The sequence below is a fragment of the Eptatretus burgeri genome, chromosome 5, assembly GCF_056783735.1.
Source record: "Eptatretus burgeri isolate ZD-2024b chromosome 5, Ebu_testis_v1, whole genome shotgun sequence".
Taxonomy (NCBI): Eukaryota; Metazoa; Chordata; class Myxini; order Myxiniformes; family Myxinidae; genus Eptatretus; species Eptatretus burgeri.
The window spans coordinates 120,933,959-120,951,018 of record NC_140965.1 but is presented as its reverse complement, the minus strand read 5'-3'; the positions used below and the strand labels follow the sequence as shown (position 1 = coordinate 120,951,018).

Genomic DNA, 17,060 nt, shown 5'->3' with positions numbered 1-17,060 from the left:
GATAAGCAGTCCCTCTGGGGACAGGGTGTGAGGTAAAGCAGTGAATGTATTAAATCATATAGTTCAATGAAGCTGGTTAATTTTGGCACATCGTTTAATCTCTTGATCACTCAATATAATTGGCCAAACAGTAGAAAAAGGTTTATTGCTTTGAAAATTTCGCATTTTCTTGTGTAGACATGTATAAGGAGGGAAAATAACCTTGCTTACTTAAAGTAAATACAGGCATGGCAGAAGTAAATAGACAACTTAAATTTCTTCATTTCATATGTTTAAAGCAAGTTTTACTCAGTGATTTGTATGAATGTTCAACTATTTATTTGCAGAAAAGAGTTCCTGGCTCTTGTAAAACAATTAACTATGCCTCAAACAAAGGGAGCACACGACCTTGGCAATTTTCAAAGAGGACGAATTTCAAAGAGGAGGTCCAAGTAAGCTCAAGAACTGCCATGGCAGTACCTTCATCAACTGGGCTACCATGGGAGAGCAGCTCAGAGAAAACCTCTTCTTAGACCAGCCAACATTCAAAGGAGAAAGAAGTGGGCTGATAAGATGGCCACCAGAACCTTGGATTCTTGGCAAACTGTATTTTTTTTCAGATGAGACCCAATTTGATCAATTTTCTGAAAGTGGACATGTATGTGTCTGGAGACTTCCCAGTCAAGAGTTCTCTTTGAACCGATTACAGACAACTGTCCAACATGGTGGTTTTTTCAGTGAAGGTGTGGGGAGCAATCTGGAGCACTGGTCAATTAGAGCTTGTGGAGTGTGTTGGCATATTCAACTCGACGATATACAATTCTCTCCTTGAGGATGGACTTCTCCCTGTCCTCTCCACCAGTCAGATGGTCAAAAATAACACTCTTTTCATGGAAGATGGAGCTCTCCATGCCACACTGAAAAAGGACCAAACAATACCAGGAAAGAAATGGGATCAAGCGACTTCCATGGCCAAGTCAGTCTCGTCACATGAATCCCATTGAACAACTCTGGGCCATAATGGACTGAGCCTTGCGAAAATAGTTCAGGAAATCTACATCATGGGCAGAATTGCTGAACATTTTGCGTGAAGCCTGGGCAGAAATCTCAGAAGAGAAAATTTTGGAACTCGTTAGTTCTATGCCTGAAAGAATAAAAGTGTTGAAATCTGCAAATGGCAAGTCTACAAAATACTAGTGTATGTATTAAAATGGATCAAATGTACTTCAAATGTTCAAAAAATGAATTCTTTAAAAATCATGGTGTCTATTTACTTCTGTCATGTCTCTGTAGGTGCATTGGCTTAGTTATAAGCCTGGTTATTTCATTAAATTATCAGATTTCACTCTAGATTTTGACACCTATTTAGTCCAGATAATATCAGGTCAGGTCACGTCAGGTATGGGAGCATGCACCAGAGCAGCGCGTTGCTGCATTCACTTTCCGCCGGTACTCCAGTGGCCTCCATCTGGCCATCCCCCAGGCAGATGGCTGGCCCATCCCCATCTCCTTGAGATGCTGATCAACCTGCTGCAACCACGAGGCAGGTGGTCGGCCCATTGGCCTCCTCCACTCATTAGACTCCCTCGCTGAGAGGATCTGGTGAGCAGGATCAGCATCAGGAAAATGAGCCACATGCCCATACAGCCACAGCTGATGCTCATGGACTATGCGGGTAACAAAAGTCATTTGAGGCTCTCTCAGCAACTGATTGTTGGACGCAAAGTCCAACCCGCGATAGCCAAGGATTCTCCGAAGAGACCTGCTACCAAAGGAATTAAGTCTCCATCTCAGATCCCTGGTCAGAGTCCAAGTCTCACATCCATAGAGCAAGACTGGAAGCACCAAGGACCTGAAGACTTGGACTTTCGTCCTCCCGCACACGTACCGGCAGAGCCACACCAAATTATCAAATTAATCCATGACTCCCCAGGCCCGACCCAGACGTCTATTGACCTCTGACTCACAGCCAGCAAAGACATGAATGTCACTGCCAAGGTAAGGACGATACTATCACTGCCAAGGCAAGGGCGATATCTGATCCTCAAAACCGAAATATTTTGATGATATACGTTTATTAGTCCGTGAGAGTAGATCAAGGAAAATCTTATCATATAATGGATGAAATAACTCTAAGCTCCTAATTTGAAAACTCGAGTACTTACAAAAGCGAGGTATACAGAGATTCATAGCTATGATGAACAGGCATTCAATAATATGAGTGAGGAAAGTAAAAAAACACTTTCTCGGAAAGATATCATTTCGACCTGCATAAAGTCAGGGTAAGGTTGAGCAGGCCAAAAAACATGGCGGCTTCAGACCCCAGCAAGGTTGTCCAAGAGACACTTTACGACCCCAAAGAGTGAGGTGGCCGAGGATGTGCCTGATGAAGGATAAAATTAAATAATGTCATTAATTATCTTCAAAAGGGGCGTTCTACTTCACCCAAACACCCAATTTTCACTCTTGCACTTCCGTGGAGTTTTCTTCGTATGCGTGCAACGTTTCAGGCTGATAGGTATTATGGTTTTAGAGGAGATACACAAACATTGCCTTTTATTAGTATATATATATATATATATATATATATATATATATATATATATATATATATATATATATATATATATATATATATATATATATATATATATATATATATATATACAGATACGTAAATGATTGACCCCTCTTACACTCCTCCAGTCAAAGTAGCTGCATAAATCAACCCAAGAAGACTTACACAAGGTAAGTGCTAACGCTGATTTGAACCCTTCCCAGAGTTCCTCAACAACTATTATGCAGAGATGTTTACCCATAGTACACACATGAGAATCCCAATGCTACACATCCCCTCAGCTACCAGACCGCTTTCATTGCTTAATGGCAAATCATCAGCAATAGCGTAGACAGCCATTCATACCAATGAGGCTCCCAAGCATGTACCATGTGCAAATGCCAAAAGCAGTCAATATATAAATAAAGACTTACCCACATCTGTCACCAATTAATGGACGGAATAGCCAATCAGCTCTCACCTAATCAACTCCACCCATTTACAGGTGAGAGATGTGGGTGGTTTGCCTCTAACCTTTGTCTACACTGCTATCCCACATGCCCCATTTATCTATAACCTAAAATGTTGGCGACTTTGATTGAGTTATGCAACATGTTTTTCAATATTTTCCAGAAAACGGTAAAAGGGTGTGTTGCAGAGATTTATAGATACAAGAATTGGTTTCAGCCTGGTCTAAACTCTAAAACATATATATATATATTTTAACACCAAGATCACTTCCAACGGACAGCTCTATCAATTACTACAACGAAAAGTTGCATTTTTTGGAGCCAATTGGTGGCCCTCTTAGAAAATGGCCACCATGTTGGAATGTCAAGTGGCTAGCACTTTCTCCTTGAAAAGTGACCCAAACAGAATAACCGTGACAATTTTCATGCTGGTATCATCATTTGAATGCTTCGACTAAAAAATAAAATCACTCTTTTCTACTCCACTATTGACACAAGATCCTAAATATACTTTGTGCAAATAGCCAAGGAACAAACTTTTTGCTCAGTTTCAGTGCTTCTTGTGCAAAAGGAATGAGTTGATGAATTTCAGATGAGGAATGACAAAATAGTTATCAGAAAGTGGGACTCTCTAGTCGCTATCAGATCAATTAAATTGTCCTCGCAATGTCCAAGTCACCTGTTGGAAATGTCATCATACACCGCAAGACTAAAGGTAACACTGCTCCTGATCATCCATCTTGAAGAGTGTCAAAAATTACTTCAAGAGTGATGAAAATCTTCAAACAAATCGTTTGAAGGAACAGACATGACTATTTCATCAGATAAAACCTCTGGAGTATGACGAATGAGTATCGGGGAGTCAGTGGGGTGTAGGACAAGCATCAGTTCAATTCACTGAAAAATTCAATCTATATAATAAAATGGAAGCGCAGCTGCACAAAAGCTTTTCATAAATGTAGTCAATACATTCGATCATGTGCAGTGGCACATCCAACTCATTGCCTGGAGCCTTTAAATGTGGAAATGTGTTTTGTGGAGTGATAGTTGAGGGAAATATTGTTCAAGTCTTGTGTCATGGTCTGCAGGATGTGTTGGGACATAATTTAAGTGTACCACAATTTCTTAAGCACTGGGACATGTATGTTGTCATTTCTGTGTTTGTATGGAATAATAATCCACTTATCACATTGAGTTGTACTACTAAGGGTGGCTTGTTCTTCCTGACATTCCAACTACAATGATCATTGCATTGTTCCATGTTGTGTGATGTATTGTCATGCTATTTCTTACTGCTCTGCTCTGTTCCAAGTCCAATGATGTGTACAGACTGAAAGTGATATATAGCTAACTTGATGCCATGCCATCCTCAGCACAAGCTGCTTTGAGTTCCCTGACATACTTCACTAGAATTGGCCAACATGCCCCTCTAAGATAAGGCCAACGGAGCTTTTCTCAACATAAGACAGGGCAATGCTGACTGCTGAAAGGAAGAACAAAACGATTGGAAAACAAGAATATACCCCTCTACGATAATCCACCCCAAACCCACCTCCTTCAAATCCCCTGCTTTTCTTACTCAAAGTCCCTGTAATGTCCATCTTGTTTACCCCGTGTTCGCTGCCCCATCCATCTCCCTTCCACAGATCTCCAAATGTCTGTTCCGCACTGTTTTGTCCTTCCCTCTCCTGCCCCTCTTGTCTCATGCTCCTCTTGCTGTGTGTTGTGTGTTAGCTCTCATATGAGCCTCGACAATGTATACAATATATATATATATATATATATATATATATATATATATATATATATATATATATATATATATATATATGTATGTACACGTGATGACACAATGGTCTTGGTTTTATCAATGACATGATGTTATTAAACAGACAGGTCTAATCACCCCAGTTGAAACAACTTCTCAATATAATTTCAAGTACTGGTATTAAGTATGGAAACGGGGAAACCAAACGGCACCCGTTGGCACATCCCTCCGCTCGGCTGAACAGTAAAGTTTTATATCCCACTGATGGGCCCGATCTGAATCCGGACGTCCAAAATCCAATTGGCTTGTTCTTGTCACCTACCCAAGTCATCCACCAAGTTTTGTCCGAATCTGTCAACAATTTTTTGAGATATCATGTTACATATCGTTTTTGGCATTATCTCTCAATAACAAAGAATCACTAATAAAAAATTGAAAATTCTCGATTCAGATCTTCACCAAAGTTTAATAATTTATTCCTTGTCACACACCCAACCTGCATAATCAGGTTTCGTCCAAATCCGTCAACAACTTTTTGAGATATCCTGCTTACAGTCAGACGAACACACAGACAAACAGACAGACAGGGGTGAAAACATAACCTTCGGTGGCCGACGTTAAAAGGGCACAAAAGGCGAATATTACTGGAATTTCACTGCTTAATCATACAATATTAGATTTCACCATGGTACAGTCACTTTATAGAAAGAGACCTGAATGATAGTTCCCACTTTGATCCATTACAATCTAATATAACAGAATGTGCCACAGCAGTGAAGCACAATTATAAAGTCCTTGATAGTCATTACATGCCCATTCGGATAGTGGTTGTGTGAATATAATTTTTGGTTTGTGAAGAACTGTTGGTGTGAAAAATTACAGCAACACTCCATGTTTCAATATTTGTATGCAGGATTCTGAAGGAGGTAAATAAAACTGGCTTTGTGAATATTACCGAGTTCCTCAAGGAAGAAAATTGAAAAATTACAAAAGTAAAGTCAGTGTCTCAGGATGCATCCTTTACGTGAAATACAATGGTCAAGGATCGATCTATCGAATATCGTTGTTATAAATTGGAAATAGCAAGATTAGCGTGGGTAACAAGAGATCTCAATAGCTGCTGTGTCACTGCTTGCAAACTTCGACTGAGACAAAAGGTAGTGGAAATTGAATTACTGGCCTCCGGATTAATTTTAAGTACTACAAGCAGAAACTGATGCAAATCCATCAATAACATGACATCACTCAATAGGTGTGGGTGCATCTCCAATCAGGACAAAAACCACAAATGAGAGCAAATGAGGTGAAATAACAGCTTGATGGTAAAGAGAATAAAGCACCCCTCACAGCTGTGGATGAGCCAGCACAAAGATCAAACATGAACATTGCTGAAGCTGCAGGAGTTCAAATGGAAAATGAGAAAGTCAAGGGGTGAACAAGCAACCATAGTGGAATTGTGGGGAGCAATACCGGTTATTTGGAACAACAATTCCACAATTTTGCATTGAAAAACAGGCAGCATGCAAATGCGGTAGAATGCTCTGTGTAATCCAAAGGTCTAACATACAAAATGTGAATGTAATATGCAGACTATTTATTTTTCTTTTATATTTTCTATAAAACTCCGTTGTAATAATAATATTGTTTGTGTCTTGTATACAGTATGTAAAGATATCACATGTGTTATTACATTTCCTTCTCACAATTTCCACTACTTTGCCACAGAGTGCTATTTCTGCAGTTTCAAGGCAAAGCATGGATTAGGAGGTTTGCCATTGCATGGCCAGCTGAACAGCAATGGTAATGGAATGCACGAATGAGAACAATGTAAACAAGACCTCCCCCACTTTATTGCTTTTATCAGTTGCTTTATGCAGCTTTCCTGGCTGGAAGAGCAAGGGAGTTAATTTATTTCATAATCCTAGCCACCTGGGGTAATTGATTAAATGAGAGTTCATTGGTTATTCCCTCCAAATATGGGTGAGGGACGTCATTAGGTCTTGTTATTTATATGTTGACTGCTAATGACATTGGACATGGAACATGTTGGGAACCTCAGTGGTGCACGTTTCTGTCTATGCTGTTGCTGATGACTCTCCAATAAGTGAAGAAACTGGTCTAGCAGATGACGATGTGTGCAGCATTGGGATTCTCATGTACTATTTGTGAATGACTGAAGTTGTAGAGGAAGTCGGGTAGAGTTTGAAACAGCAAGGGGTTTACCTTGTGCAGCTTGTGTAGGTAGGTAATCATTTAAAGCCAGGTGGCTTGGATTATACAGTATAAATAAATCGACTCCTCCCATTTTCTTCTCACCGAAGAAGCTGAATAAAGCAACCATGAAAGGCCACACAAGGTAAACCTGTTGCTATTTTAAACCCTTCCCAGAGTTCCTCTACAGCTGGAAAGACATTTATTGGGGACAACAGAGTGTTCACAAATTATAATTGATAGGTCACATTCTTTCGCAGCCATTCGGATTGATTGAAGGTGAATATTGAAAAAATATTTCTCTTAAGCTGCTTAAGCTGTTGAAGTCAAACATTAAAATATGTTCTACTTGTCAAGGGGAATGCATGATTAAAATTTCAATGTGATCGGTCGCACGGTCTGGCAGCCAGCATTTTTTTTTATTATTTAAAGAAGAAAAAAACCTTCCAATTATATCTTCTCCAGCCTTGTGACGAACGAGCAATGTCCGATGATGAGATCCATGAAGGTGCATCTGCTAAGTTACCAGCACAGCAACGAGTGCAATAACCAGTGCAGCAAGCAGTGCAGGCTCGCTCGTTTTGTGCTTTTCTTTTTTTTGTAACTTGAAACTTTGGGACAGTTAATTGTTTTACACTAAATTTTTACACCTTTCTGAGCAATCGCTTCCTTCCTTTGTTGGCATATTCTGGTAACTAGCAGTGTAAGAGGGGGCGACTTGTCATTTACTTTTACATCGTGAACTTTGTTCCATTCACTTGTCCAACCAATAGCAGAAGTGTACGCGAGTTAAAAAAAAAAAAAAAAGATTTTGAACCAATAATTTTGCCCCACACAATTACGGGTCTTTATGACCTCTCGCTCTCTCGCAGGATGAGGAGAGAAAGAAAGTGCTTTTACTTCAGGCAGCTTGCCATCGTACACCATCGTCGTTCTTCTTTGCCAGGCAGCTCGCCATTTACAACCTCATCATTCTCCTTGCCAGGCAGCTCGCCATTTTACACCCTCATCATTCTCCTTGCCTGGCAGTTTGCAATTTTACACCCTCATGGAAATGATTCACTGACTTGAGTTTCACTGGAGTTAAACAGGAGTACACTGGAGTTAAACCACATTTCGCACCACTATCTTCAGCAACACATTTCATCTCAGACAAATGGAGCTTCATACCCTTACCCTATGTGACATTGCGGATCATTATCTTCAGTGGATTTTCACTGCTTTTAACCGTGGAACTTCTATTTTCCTACCCCTTTTTGGGAGCAGCTTATTCACACGGGAAATGGACGTTTATGACACCCGTGTCATCGAGTAAATCATATTGCTTCATGGACACAATGCCGAATTGGCCCAATGGTGAAAAGCTGTTATCGTCTTTCTTGCTTCGTATTAAAATAATGACTGTATTTACTTGCACTCAAGCTGAACAGCTTATGAGACACCGCTCAGACTGGATGAGGTCATCACCTTTAACGGTGAGTCGAATATATCTACCTATCTATCTACCTGTGTGTGTGTCTGTCCATCCATCTGTTTGTGTCTGTCTATCTATCTATCTATCTATCTATCTATCCCTGTGTCTGTCTGTCCAACTATCTGTCTGTTGTAAGAATGTCTGTGTAATGTCTGTGTGATGCAATTTTGTACCGACTGTCTGTCTGTCAATCTGATGTAAGAATGAGTGATCGAGGAAAGAATGCACTTTTGATTTTACGAGAAAGTTGCCCATGTCTGCATAGGAATCTAAATGGGGTCAGAACTGGTCCGGTCAGATATGGCAGCATGTGCTGGAGCAGCACGTCACTGCGTCCATTTTCCGCCGGTACTCCAACGGCCACCGTCTGGCCATCCCCCAGGCAGATGCCTGGCCCATCCCAATCTCCTTGAGATGCTGATCAACTTGCTGCAACTACGAGGCACGTGGTCGGCCCATTGCCCTCCTCCACTCACGAGACTCCCTCGCTGAGAGAATCTGGTGAGCAGGATCAGCATCAGGAAAATGAGCCACATGCCCATACAGCCGCAGCTGACGCTTACGGACTATGCAGGTAACAAATCTCGTTTGAGGTTCTCTCAGCAACCATGGGTTGAACACAAAGTCTGACCAGTGATAGCCAAGGATTGTCCGAAGAGACCTGGTACCAATGAAATTAAGTCTCCATATCAGATCCCTGGTCAGAGTCGAAGTCTAACATCTTTAAAAGCAAGACTGGAAGCACCAAGGACCTGAAGACTCAGATTTTCATGTTCCTGCAAAGGTACCGGCAGGGACACACCCATTGATCCAGTGAATCCATGAATTCCGAGGTTCGACCCAGACTTCTATTGTCCTCTGGCTCACAGCCAGCAGAGACATGAATATCACTGCCAAGGGAAGTGAATCTCTCTGCGACCTCAACATCCTCACCATAAATAGATGCAGACATGATAGTAGCATCCAAGATGTCACTGAAAGCCTGGATCTTAGTTTCGATCCAGGAAACGCATAATCCCAGCAACCCCAAATCCTAATTCAGTGCTTTGAGGGCCACCAAAAGTATTTCCAGAGCCTCCACAAAGATGATGGCATCGTCTGCGAAATCAAGTTCAGGGATCTTGACACTCCCAAATGACACAACGCAGCTTGATATCTCCAACATCCTCCCCAGAATTAAGTCCATACAAGTGCTGAGAAGTGTGGGCCAGTACACACCTCTGAAGGACTCCATTAACAACTGGACATAAGTTGGAGATGGTGTCACTACATCTCACATCACTCTCAGTTCCAAAGTATAGTTTAGACATCAGATTGATCAGTTTTGGTGGCAACCCAGGAAGACTAAGAATGCTCTGATTTTGATCTGATTTTGACAAATCTCCCTGAAGATATCTGCTGTTCTTCTTCCAATCCAATCGGTTCATCTGACCACATGCTTGTCAAATTAAACATTTCTCTGGCTGTTATGAGAGAACAACTTCAGTGTCATCGAATCTGGCATTTCACTCAAGCAGCCATCAAGCTTCTCGACTGGTCTACCATCTCTACTTTATCTGACATCAACTCATCCTAGGAATTCTTTCAAAGAAATTAGTTCTCTCCCCTGCACAGATTTATCCTATCTTGTCTTCAGTTGTCCTACCCTTCTTCCCACCCATGGCACACTGAAGCTTGTGGTGAGGCAGTTGTCCTGAAACAACTTGCCTTTGCCTCATGGAAGGCAAATACAACTGAAGGCAATCTCAGTTCCCACAAAGCTCAGAGCAAGTGTGTGTCTACCTCAGTCGGGCCAGCAAACAACATCTATCTAATCTCAAGTATGAACTCTCAAACCTGTCTCCATCCTCCAAATCCTCGTGGAGTCGAGTTACCTCCGCCACCGACGGTGAAGGAGGTTATGTTTTCACCCCTTTCTGTCTTTGTTACTTACGAAATCTAAAGATTTCGTAAGTATATTGATCACTTCCGTTTCTGTTTGTTTGTTTGTGTGTTTGTTTGTGTGTTTGTTTGTTTGTTTGTAGGCACGATAACTCGAGAACAGAAGAAGCTACCAATGTCAAATTACACCACGTGATTCAGGATGGTGATGGCTAGCGCTGATTAGATTTTGGTCAAAATCGGTCAAAGGTCAAGGTCACAGTGAGGTCAAACATAATTCCATAAATTAATGTGGAGAAATGGAGTATTTTTGCTTCGCTCGACGTTACGAGTTCGTTTTAACTTCGATTTTAATTTTGTCTTCGGTTTTTGCGATCGCTTAAAACTCGGTTGTCGAAATTCTGCGAAAAATCGGATGTTTTGGAGACGTTTTAAGATTGTACAAAAAATATTTCACTCGACGCGTCACGGGTCGTCACGTGATGCAGTACGCTCGAGCAGACGCGTCGTTGAGTCACGTATGGTTTTGCGTGTGCGCTGACGGTGTTTTCGATAAAGATGGTGTTTAAAAGTCATTTTTTATCCCAATAAAGGTTATCGTCGCATGCCTGACTCGCTGAGCCGTCGGATTATGTAAAGATTGTTGGTGGATGGCCGAATATTACGGTTTTGTGACTTTGATAAAATAATATTGAATAATTGCGTGGAGAAATGGAGATTTTTGCTTCGTTCGACGTTACGAGTTCGTTTGTCTTTTTTTGCTTGTATGCAGGATATCTCAAAAAGTTGTGAACGGATCGGGATGAAATTTTGTGAACAGGACGAACTCATCAGATTTTGGTGAAGACCCGGATCCAGATTCGGATCCGGCAACAAGAATTATTTTGAGACAAGGTGGAGAACTTGCTGTCAAACCTCGACTCAGATTCTACAACCGGTCCAGAAGGCATCAGCCAACGTGTCCTAAAAACCTGCTCTGCTGCTCTTGCTCACCCTCACTGTTCTATTCACCCTCTCATTTGCTTAAAGTCATCTGCCATCTGCTTGGAAATCAGCAAACATGACTGCCCTGCATAAAAAGGTGCAAAACGAGATCCCTGCAACTACAGACCAAACAGCCTTCTCCCAATCATCAGCAAGGTTATGGAATCCATCATCGCTTTAGACATTAAATCCTCCTCTTCTCCACTGGCTTGATTTCTGATCATCAATTTGGATTCAGACCAGGTCACTCTACCCTGGACTTGCTGCCCCTGCTTTCCAAAAAATGGATGGAGGTTGTCAATGTCAGACATGTGATCAGAGCCATCTTCCAAAACATATTGCGTGCTTTCGATAAGTTCTGGCACCTCGCCCTGCTCACCAAACTCTCTTCCTCTGGTGTCGATGGCATTCTCCACTCTTAGCTCGCAGACTCCCTCTGTTGCAGTGAACATGTGACCCTAAATGGAATTCTCTCATCCCCTCTTCCTGTTCAGGCTGGAGTTCATCAAGAGAGTGTTCTGGGCCCATTGCTTTTTCTCGTTTTTATCAATGATCTCTCCGACTCTGGAAAATCCTCTTTATCTCTTTGCTGATGACTCCACCCTCTGCCGTGCCATCTGTCATCCCTCAGATTGAAAAGCTGCAGCCTCTTCACTCTCTGCAGATCTGGATAAAATCACAAGCTGGTCCAACGTGTGGAACATGTCTTTCAATCGTGACAAATCTCACACTCTCCCTTTGTCTCTCCAAAAGGACTGTCTGGAAAACCCCCCATCTATTTTCTCAACAATCCTCTTGAAGATATCCTTCCATTCAAACTTTTGGGCCTCACTATCTGCCATGATCTTTCTTGAGAAAGCCACATCTCCAAGCTGGCCACCAAAACCAGTCGCTTGATTGAGCATCCTCCATTGTACAAAGTCCTTCCTCAGCACACCTGAGTTCCTGACCATTTACAAAGCTTTCATCTACAGCTTGATGGAGTCCTGCTCTCCCCTCTGACCTGGTACGCCACACTCTGGAACACAAAGCTTTTAATATCAACGGTATCTCCCGTGATGAGGCTGAGTCTTTGGGTATCTCACTCTCTCACCACAGACAGGTCGGTGGTCTTTCTGTCTTCTTCCATCTCGTCTCCTGTCTCGTACCCCCTGCTCTGTCTGATATCTGTCCCACCCATATTTCTGCAGGTTCTCAAGATCCACCAGCAACCCCCTTCTGGTTAAACTACCAACATCAAGAATCACTGCTCACCTTCACTCTTTCATTCCTCTTTTTTCCCCCACCTTTGGAACAAACTCCCACACACTCTTCAATCCCATTCTTCCCTCCACGTCTTCAAAACAGCAATTCACCACCATCTCTTATCATCCCCTCTCCAAAACCACAATCTTTTATACCCCCATCAATCCACCCCAAACCCACCTCCCTCAAATTCCTTATTTTAATTCCTGAAAATCCCTGTCATGTAAGGTCCTGAAAGTCCCTGTTGTGTCCATCTTGTTTACCCTGTGTACCCCGCCCCATCCCTCTCCCTTCCAGAGTTCTCCTCACGTCTCTGTTCACCACTGTTTTGTCTTTCACTCTCCCACACCTCTTGTTTCCTGCTCCCCTTGTTGTACATTCTGTGTGTTCGCTGTTATACGAGCCTCGACATTGTATTAAAAAAAAATTGTTGTTATTGTTTCGTATGCATCCCGTGACTGCCGGTTGCATCATTTTTCTGGGGGTATGGCTGTGCCGCTGATGCAGTGCCACCTGTTAGTAGTAAGCTGGTACTCATTTTGCCGACCTCAGAAGGATGACAGATAGTACAGGCATTTTAGCAGAAATATTTGGTCAACCTCACACAAATTGCAACAAAAGCAAACTCAACAGATTTTGGTTCCTGAATATGTCCTCAGTGGCAGAAAAAAAAGTCCTAAGGGATCCTCCGCGGGGAAAGTCCTGAAATCATGGAAATCCAATATGGCCGCCACCCAGCTTCGGCGAAAATGTGAAAATTGTAAAGACTTATATTTTAATATGTAAATATATGTTTTTCTGCATTCTAATTGTTTCTAGTTATGGTCAGTATATTGATATACAAGAATAATTATAAAAAAGTGAAATGTATTGTGGGTAAAATAAAAAATTATAGCTTTTTTGTCCAAAAATGTCAATATTTTTTCCCTAAAAAATATTTTGACTTGAGAAAGTTTGTTCATATAAGAACAAATGTATTCCCAGGCATACATACTATATACTTCCAGATACAGGGATATTAGTACTATCCTGGTGAAAGAATTAACACACAATATTAATTTTTATTGAATTTATTTCCATTTGCCTACCCCTTCCCCCTTAATTTGAAATATATGCACTTTGTGCGGATTCGGTCCAAACAAAGGATAAACGCCTGGCTATAGCAAATACATTAATAGGATTAAGACAAATTATGATTTTAAATACCATAGCTATGTTTATTTGTTAATATAACAGAGTCAGTTCAAACTTTAAAACAATTATACGAATTCTGGATTTTTATTTTCAGGCATGGAGGGACCTGAACGGTGTGCCATCTGCAAACAGGATGGAGGAGGCCCATCAGCTTCAACTCTAACAGAAAAGGGGTGTTCAGCCATCAACCAGCACAAGGAAAGACAGCATTCACACTGTACCTGGGGAAAGGGTGCACAAAGACTGCCGGCGTATATACTGCAACCCACATCAGATAGCCAAGGATACCAGGAAAGAAGAGTCAAAGGCCAGTACAAGCAGTGATAGACATGTGCTTAGGTCATCTGAGGAGGGGTTTTCCTTCAACACTGATTGCCTTTTCTGTGCTAGACCAGCCAAGTTTGGGAGGAAGCGGAGGACGCAGGATGTGCTTCAAGTAAAGACAATTGAATTGAAGGACACGCTCCTGGCAATATGCCGCGAACGAGCCGATGTTTGGTCAGATGCTGTGAAGGCACGGATGCTGCATGTGCATGACTTGCACGCAGCAGATGCAGTTTACCACCAGACATGCAGTGTTAACTTTCGTACAAATAAACAGATACCAATAGCTCAGATGACGGACACCGAAGAATCCAAGAGGACAAAGCTTGGATGGCCTCGAGGCGATGAGAAGACAGCAGCATTCTTGCAAGTGGCAAGATATCTTGAAGAAAATGATGATGAGCAGATCACCATCAATGATCTCATTGACCTCATGACACAGAAACTGGCAGGCACTAACCACGAAGCATACAGCTACACCCACATGAAGGCAAGGCTGTGGGAACACTGGTGACAGGATAATCCAAACTGCGATCAACGGCAAGCTGAGCGTGGTCACCTTCAGGACAACAGCCAGGCAGTGCTTCAGGAATATTACAACAACCAGCAGCAGGAAAAAGACACTACTGAAGAGAAAATCAAGCTTGTACAGGCTGCTGCCAAACTCATCAAAGAAGACATTAAAACCATTGAAACATCCCATGAAGTCTACCCATGTGGTGAAGACCTGCAATCGCAAGAGGCTGGCATTAAATACTTACCAGATACTCTGCTGGTACTGCTTGAAGGACTGTTTGTGGGAAAAAAAAGATGGTGTTAAAGTGGCTTCAATTGGGCAAGCCATAGTGCAGGCAACGAGACCCAGCGTCTTACTGGCACCACTGCAGGTTGGGTTGGGTGTGCAGCTATATCACCACTTCGCATCACGATTTCTCATTGACGCCCTTCACCATCACGGGTTCTGCTGTTCATATGAAGAGGTGCATCAGTTTGAACGAAATGCTGCTCAGTCACATGGAACAGACACCCCTAACCTGACAACAGAGTTTGTGCAGTATGCAGCTGACAATGTGGACCATAACATTCGCACACTGGATGGCCATGGCACATTCCATGGCATGGGGATGATTGCCGCCATCACCCCTGGAACCAGATCAGGCCGGCCAATACCCAGGGCTAAGGTGATGTCTCATGATGTCACAATGGTTGGAAGGGTGCAGATACGGTACCACAAGGAAGAAAGTCACGGGATGACAGCAGTGACGTACCAGAAACTTGTCAACCTAAAAGCCCAGAACTGCTCTGAAAATATTGATGTTCTGTGGAAGATATCCATCTTGTTTGAGTCCTCCAGACCTGCATGGTCAGGAATGATGCAATTCATATACAAGGGTGACCACCCTGGCAAGGCGGCTATCATGTTTCTGCCCATGATAGACATGAACTCTAGTGACAGCACATGCATATACTGGACCCTGATGTTTGTCAGTGAACATGCACGACACCACGGTGTCACTCCAGTAATCACCTTTGATCAGCCCCTCTGGTGGAAGGCCCTCATGATCATCAACTCGGAGCCTATGGGAAGTGATCTGAAAGGGATTGTCCTACGCTTGGGCAGCTTCCACGCAGAGATGAGTTTCCTCAGATGTATTGGACACCTGATGGTGTCATCCGGGCTTCAAGAACTGATGGAGTTGATATATGCCCCCAATGCAGTGATTCATACGTTTAGTGGCAAGGCCATTGCCCGCATAGTTCCCGCACACCTAATTGTTGATGCAGCCCTCAATGCCTTGCTGTTGACAAATGTGCTCAATGTGCCTCTACCATACCTACCTGAAACATCCGACGGCAATGGGAATGAAGATCCGGACTTAGCCGAAGCAGCTGCAAGGCCGCAACATGACCAGCATACAGATCTAAGCAATAATCTAGACTTCAACGAAGCTTGTACCCTCTATGAGAAGCTGATGGCTGGGACACTGTCTGTGGAAGAAGTCTGCAAGTCTGACGTCTTGAAACGAATCAAAGACCACCTTCAGAAGCATGCCGAGTCTGCAAAGATATCTTCGAGAACTTCAGCGCTCTGGGTTCAGTATATGGACATGCTAGACATTCTATGCAAATACATCCGGGCAGAGCGCACTGGGAACTGGGCACTACATCTACAGGCCATGCAGGAAATGCTGCCTTACCTGGCAGCCTCGAGCGACAACCTGTATGCCAAATCTGCGAGGGTGTATCTGCAGCAGATGTCCAACCTCAAAACTCAACATCCCAATGTCCAACAACATTTTGATGAGGGGTTCCATGTGGTTCGGCGAAGTGATCGCCTGTGGGCAGGTCTTTCATCTGACCTGATCATCAAACAAGTTCTGATGAGAAGTTTGAAGACCAGCGGGGGGCTCACACGAGGGCGAGGAATGACAGAGCAACAACAGCTGGTATGGCAACAATCAATGCCTGCCTGTGCAGAAATAAACCAGGCAATGCAGGAGCTCACAGGTGTGAATGCTAACACTGGAGAGCAGAAGAAGGACATGACCAAGGCAAGACAATCTCGTGACTGGAAGGACACACTATCAGCTCTTCAGTATTTACAGGAACGGAATCTGTTCAGTCGTGATCCACGTCTGAGGAACATTGCCACTGGAGTTCATGCACACCCCACCGTCAACGTCGATACAGCACATGCTGTAGGAGCCAACATATTGAAATCTATGGATGGGAAAACACCTGCCGAGGACACATTTAAGAGGAAAGACCAAGTTGTCACCCTCGGCATGACGTCATCTGTCAAGATTGATGGAGAGCAAGTCCAGCTTGACCAACAACTCCTCTTCCAGAGACTGATCACTGCTGCACAGACAGCAGAAGAACTGGAGTCGGCCTTCAAATATGAACTGTGCAGCTATCCACCAGCCCTCTTTGATTCCTCTCTTCAGCTACGAGAAGCCAGTCTTTGTTGAT

At 42.8% G+C, this 17,060-nt stretch overlaps 2 protein-coding genes across 4 annotated transcripts in view; one reads left to right on the top strand and one right to left on the bottom strand.

Moving 5' to 3' along the window:
- Positions 1–17,060, bottom strand: part of LOC147027249 (glutamate receptor ionotropic, delta-2-like) — a 675,131-nt gene that overhangs the window by 268,046 nt on the left and 390,025 nt on the right. The window lies entirely within an intron of this gene.
- LOC147027251 (uncharacterized) lies at positions 14,789–17,059 on the top strand. Its single transcript, XM_085880341.1, has 2 exons — positions 14,789–16,858; positions 17,036–17,059. The coding sequence occupies exons 1-2, from the start codon at positions 14,789–14,791 to the stop codon at positions 17,057–17,059; spliced, it is 2,094 nt and encodes a 697-aa protein (XP_085736467.1).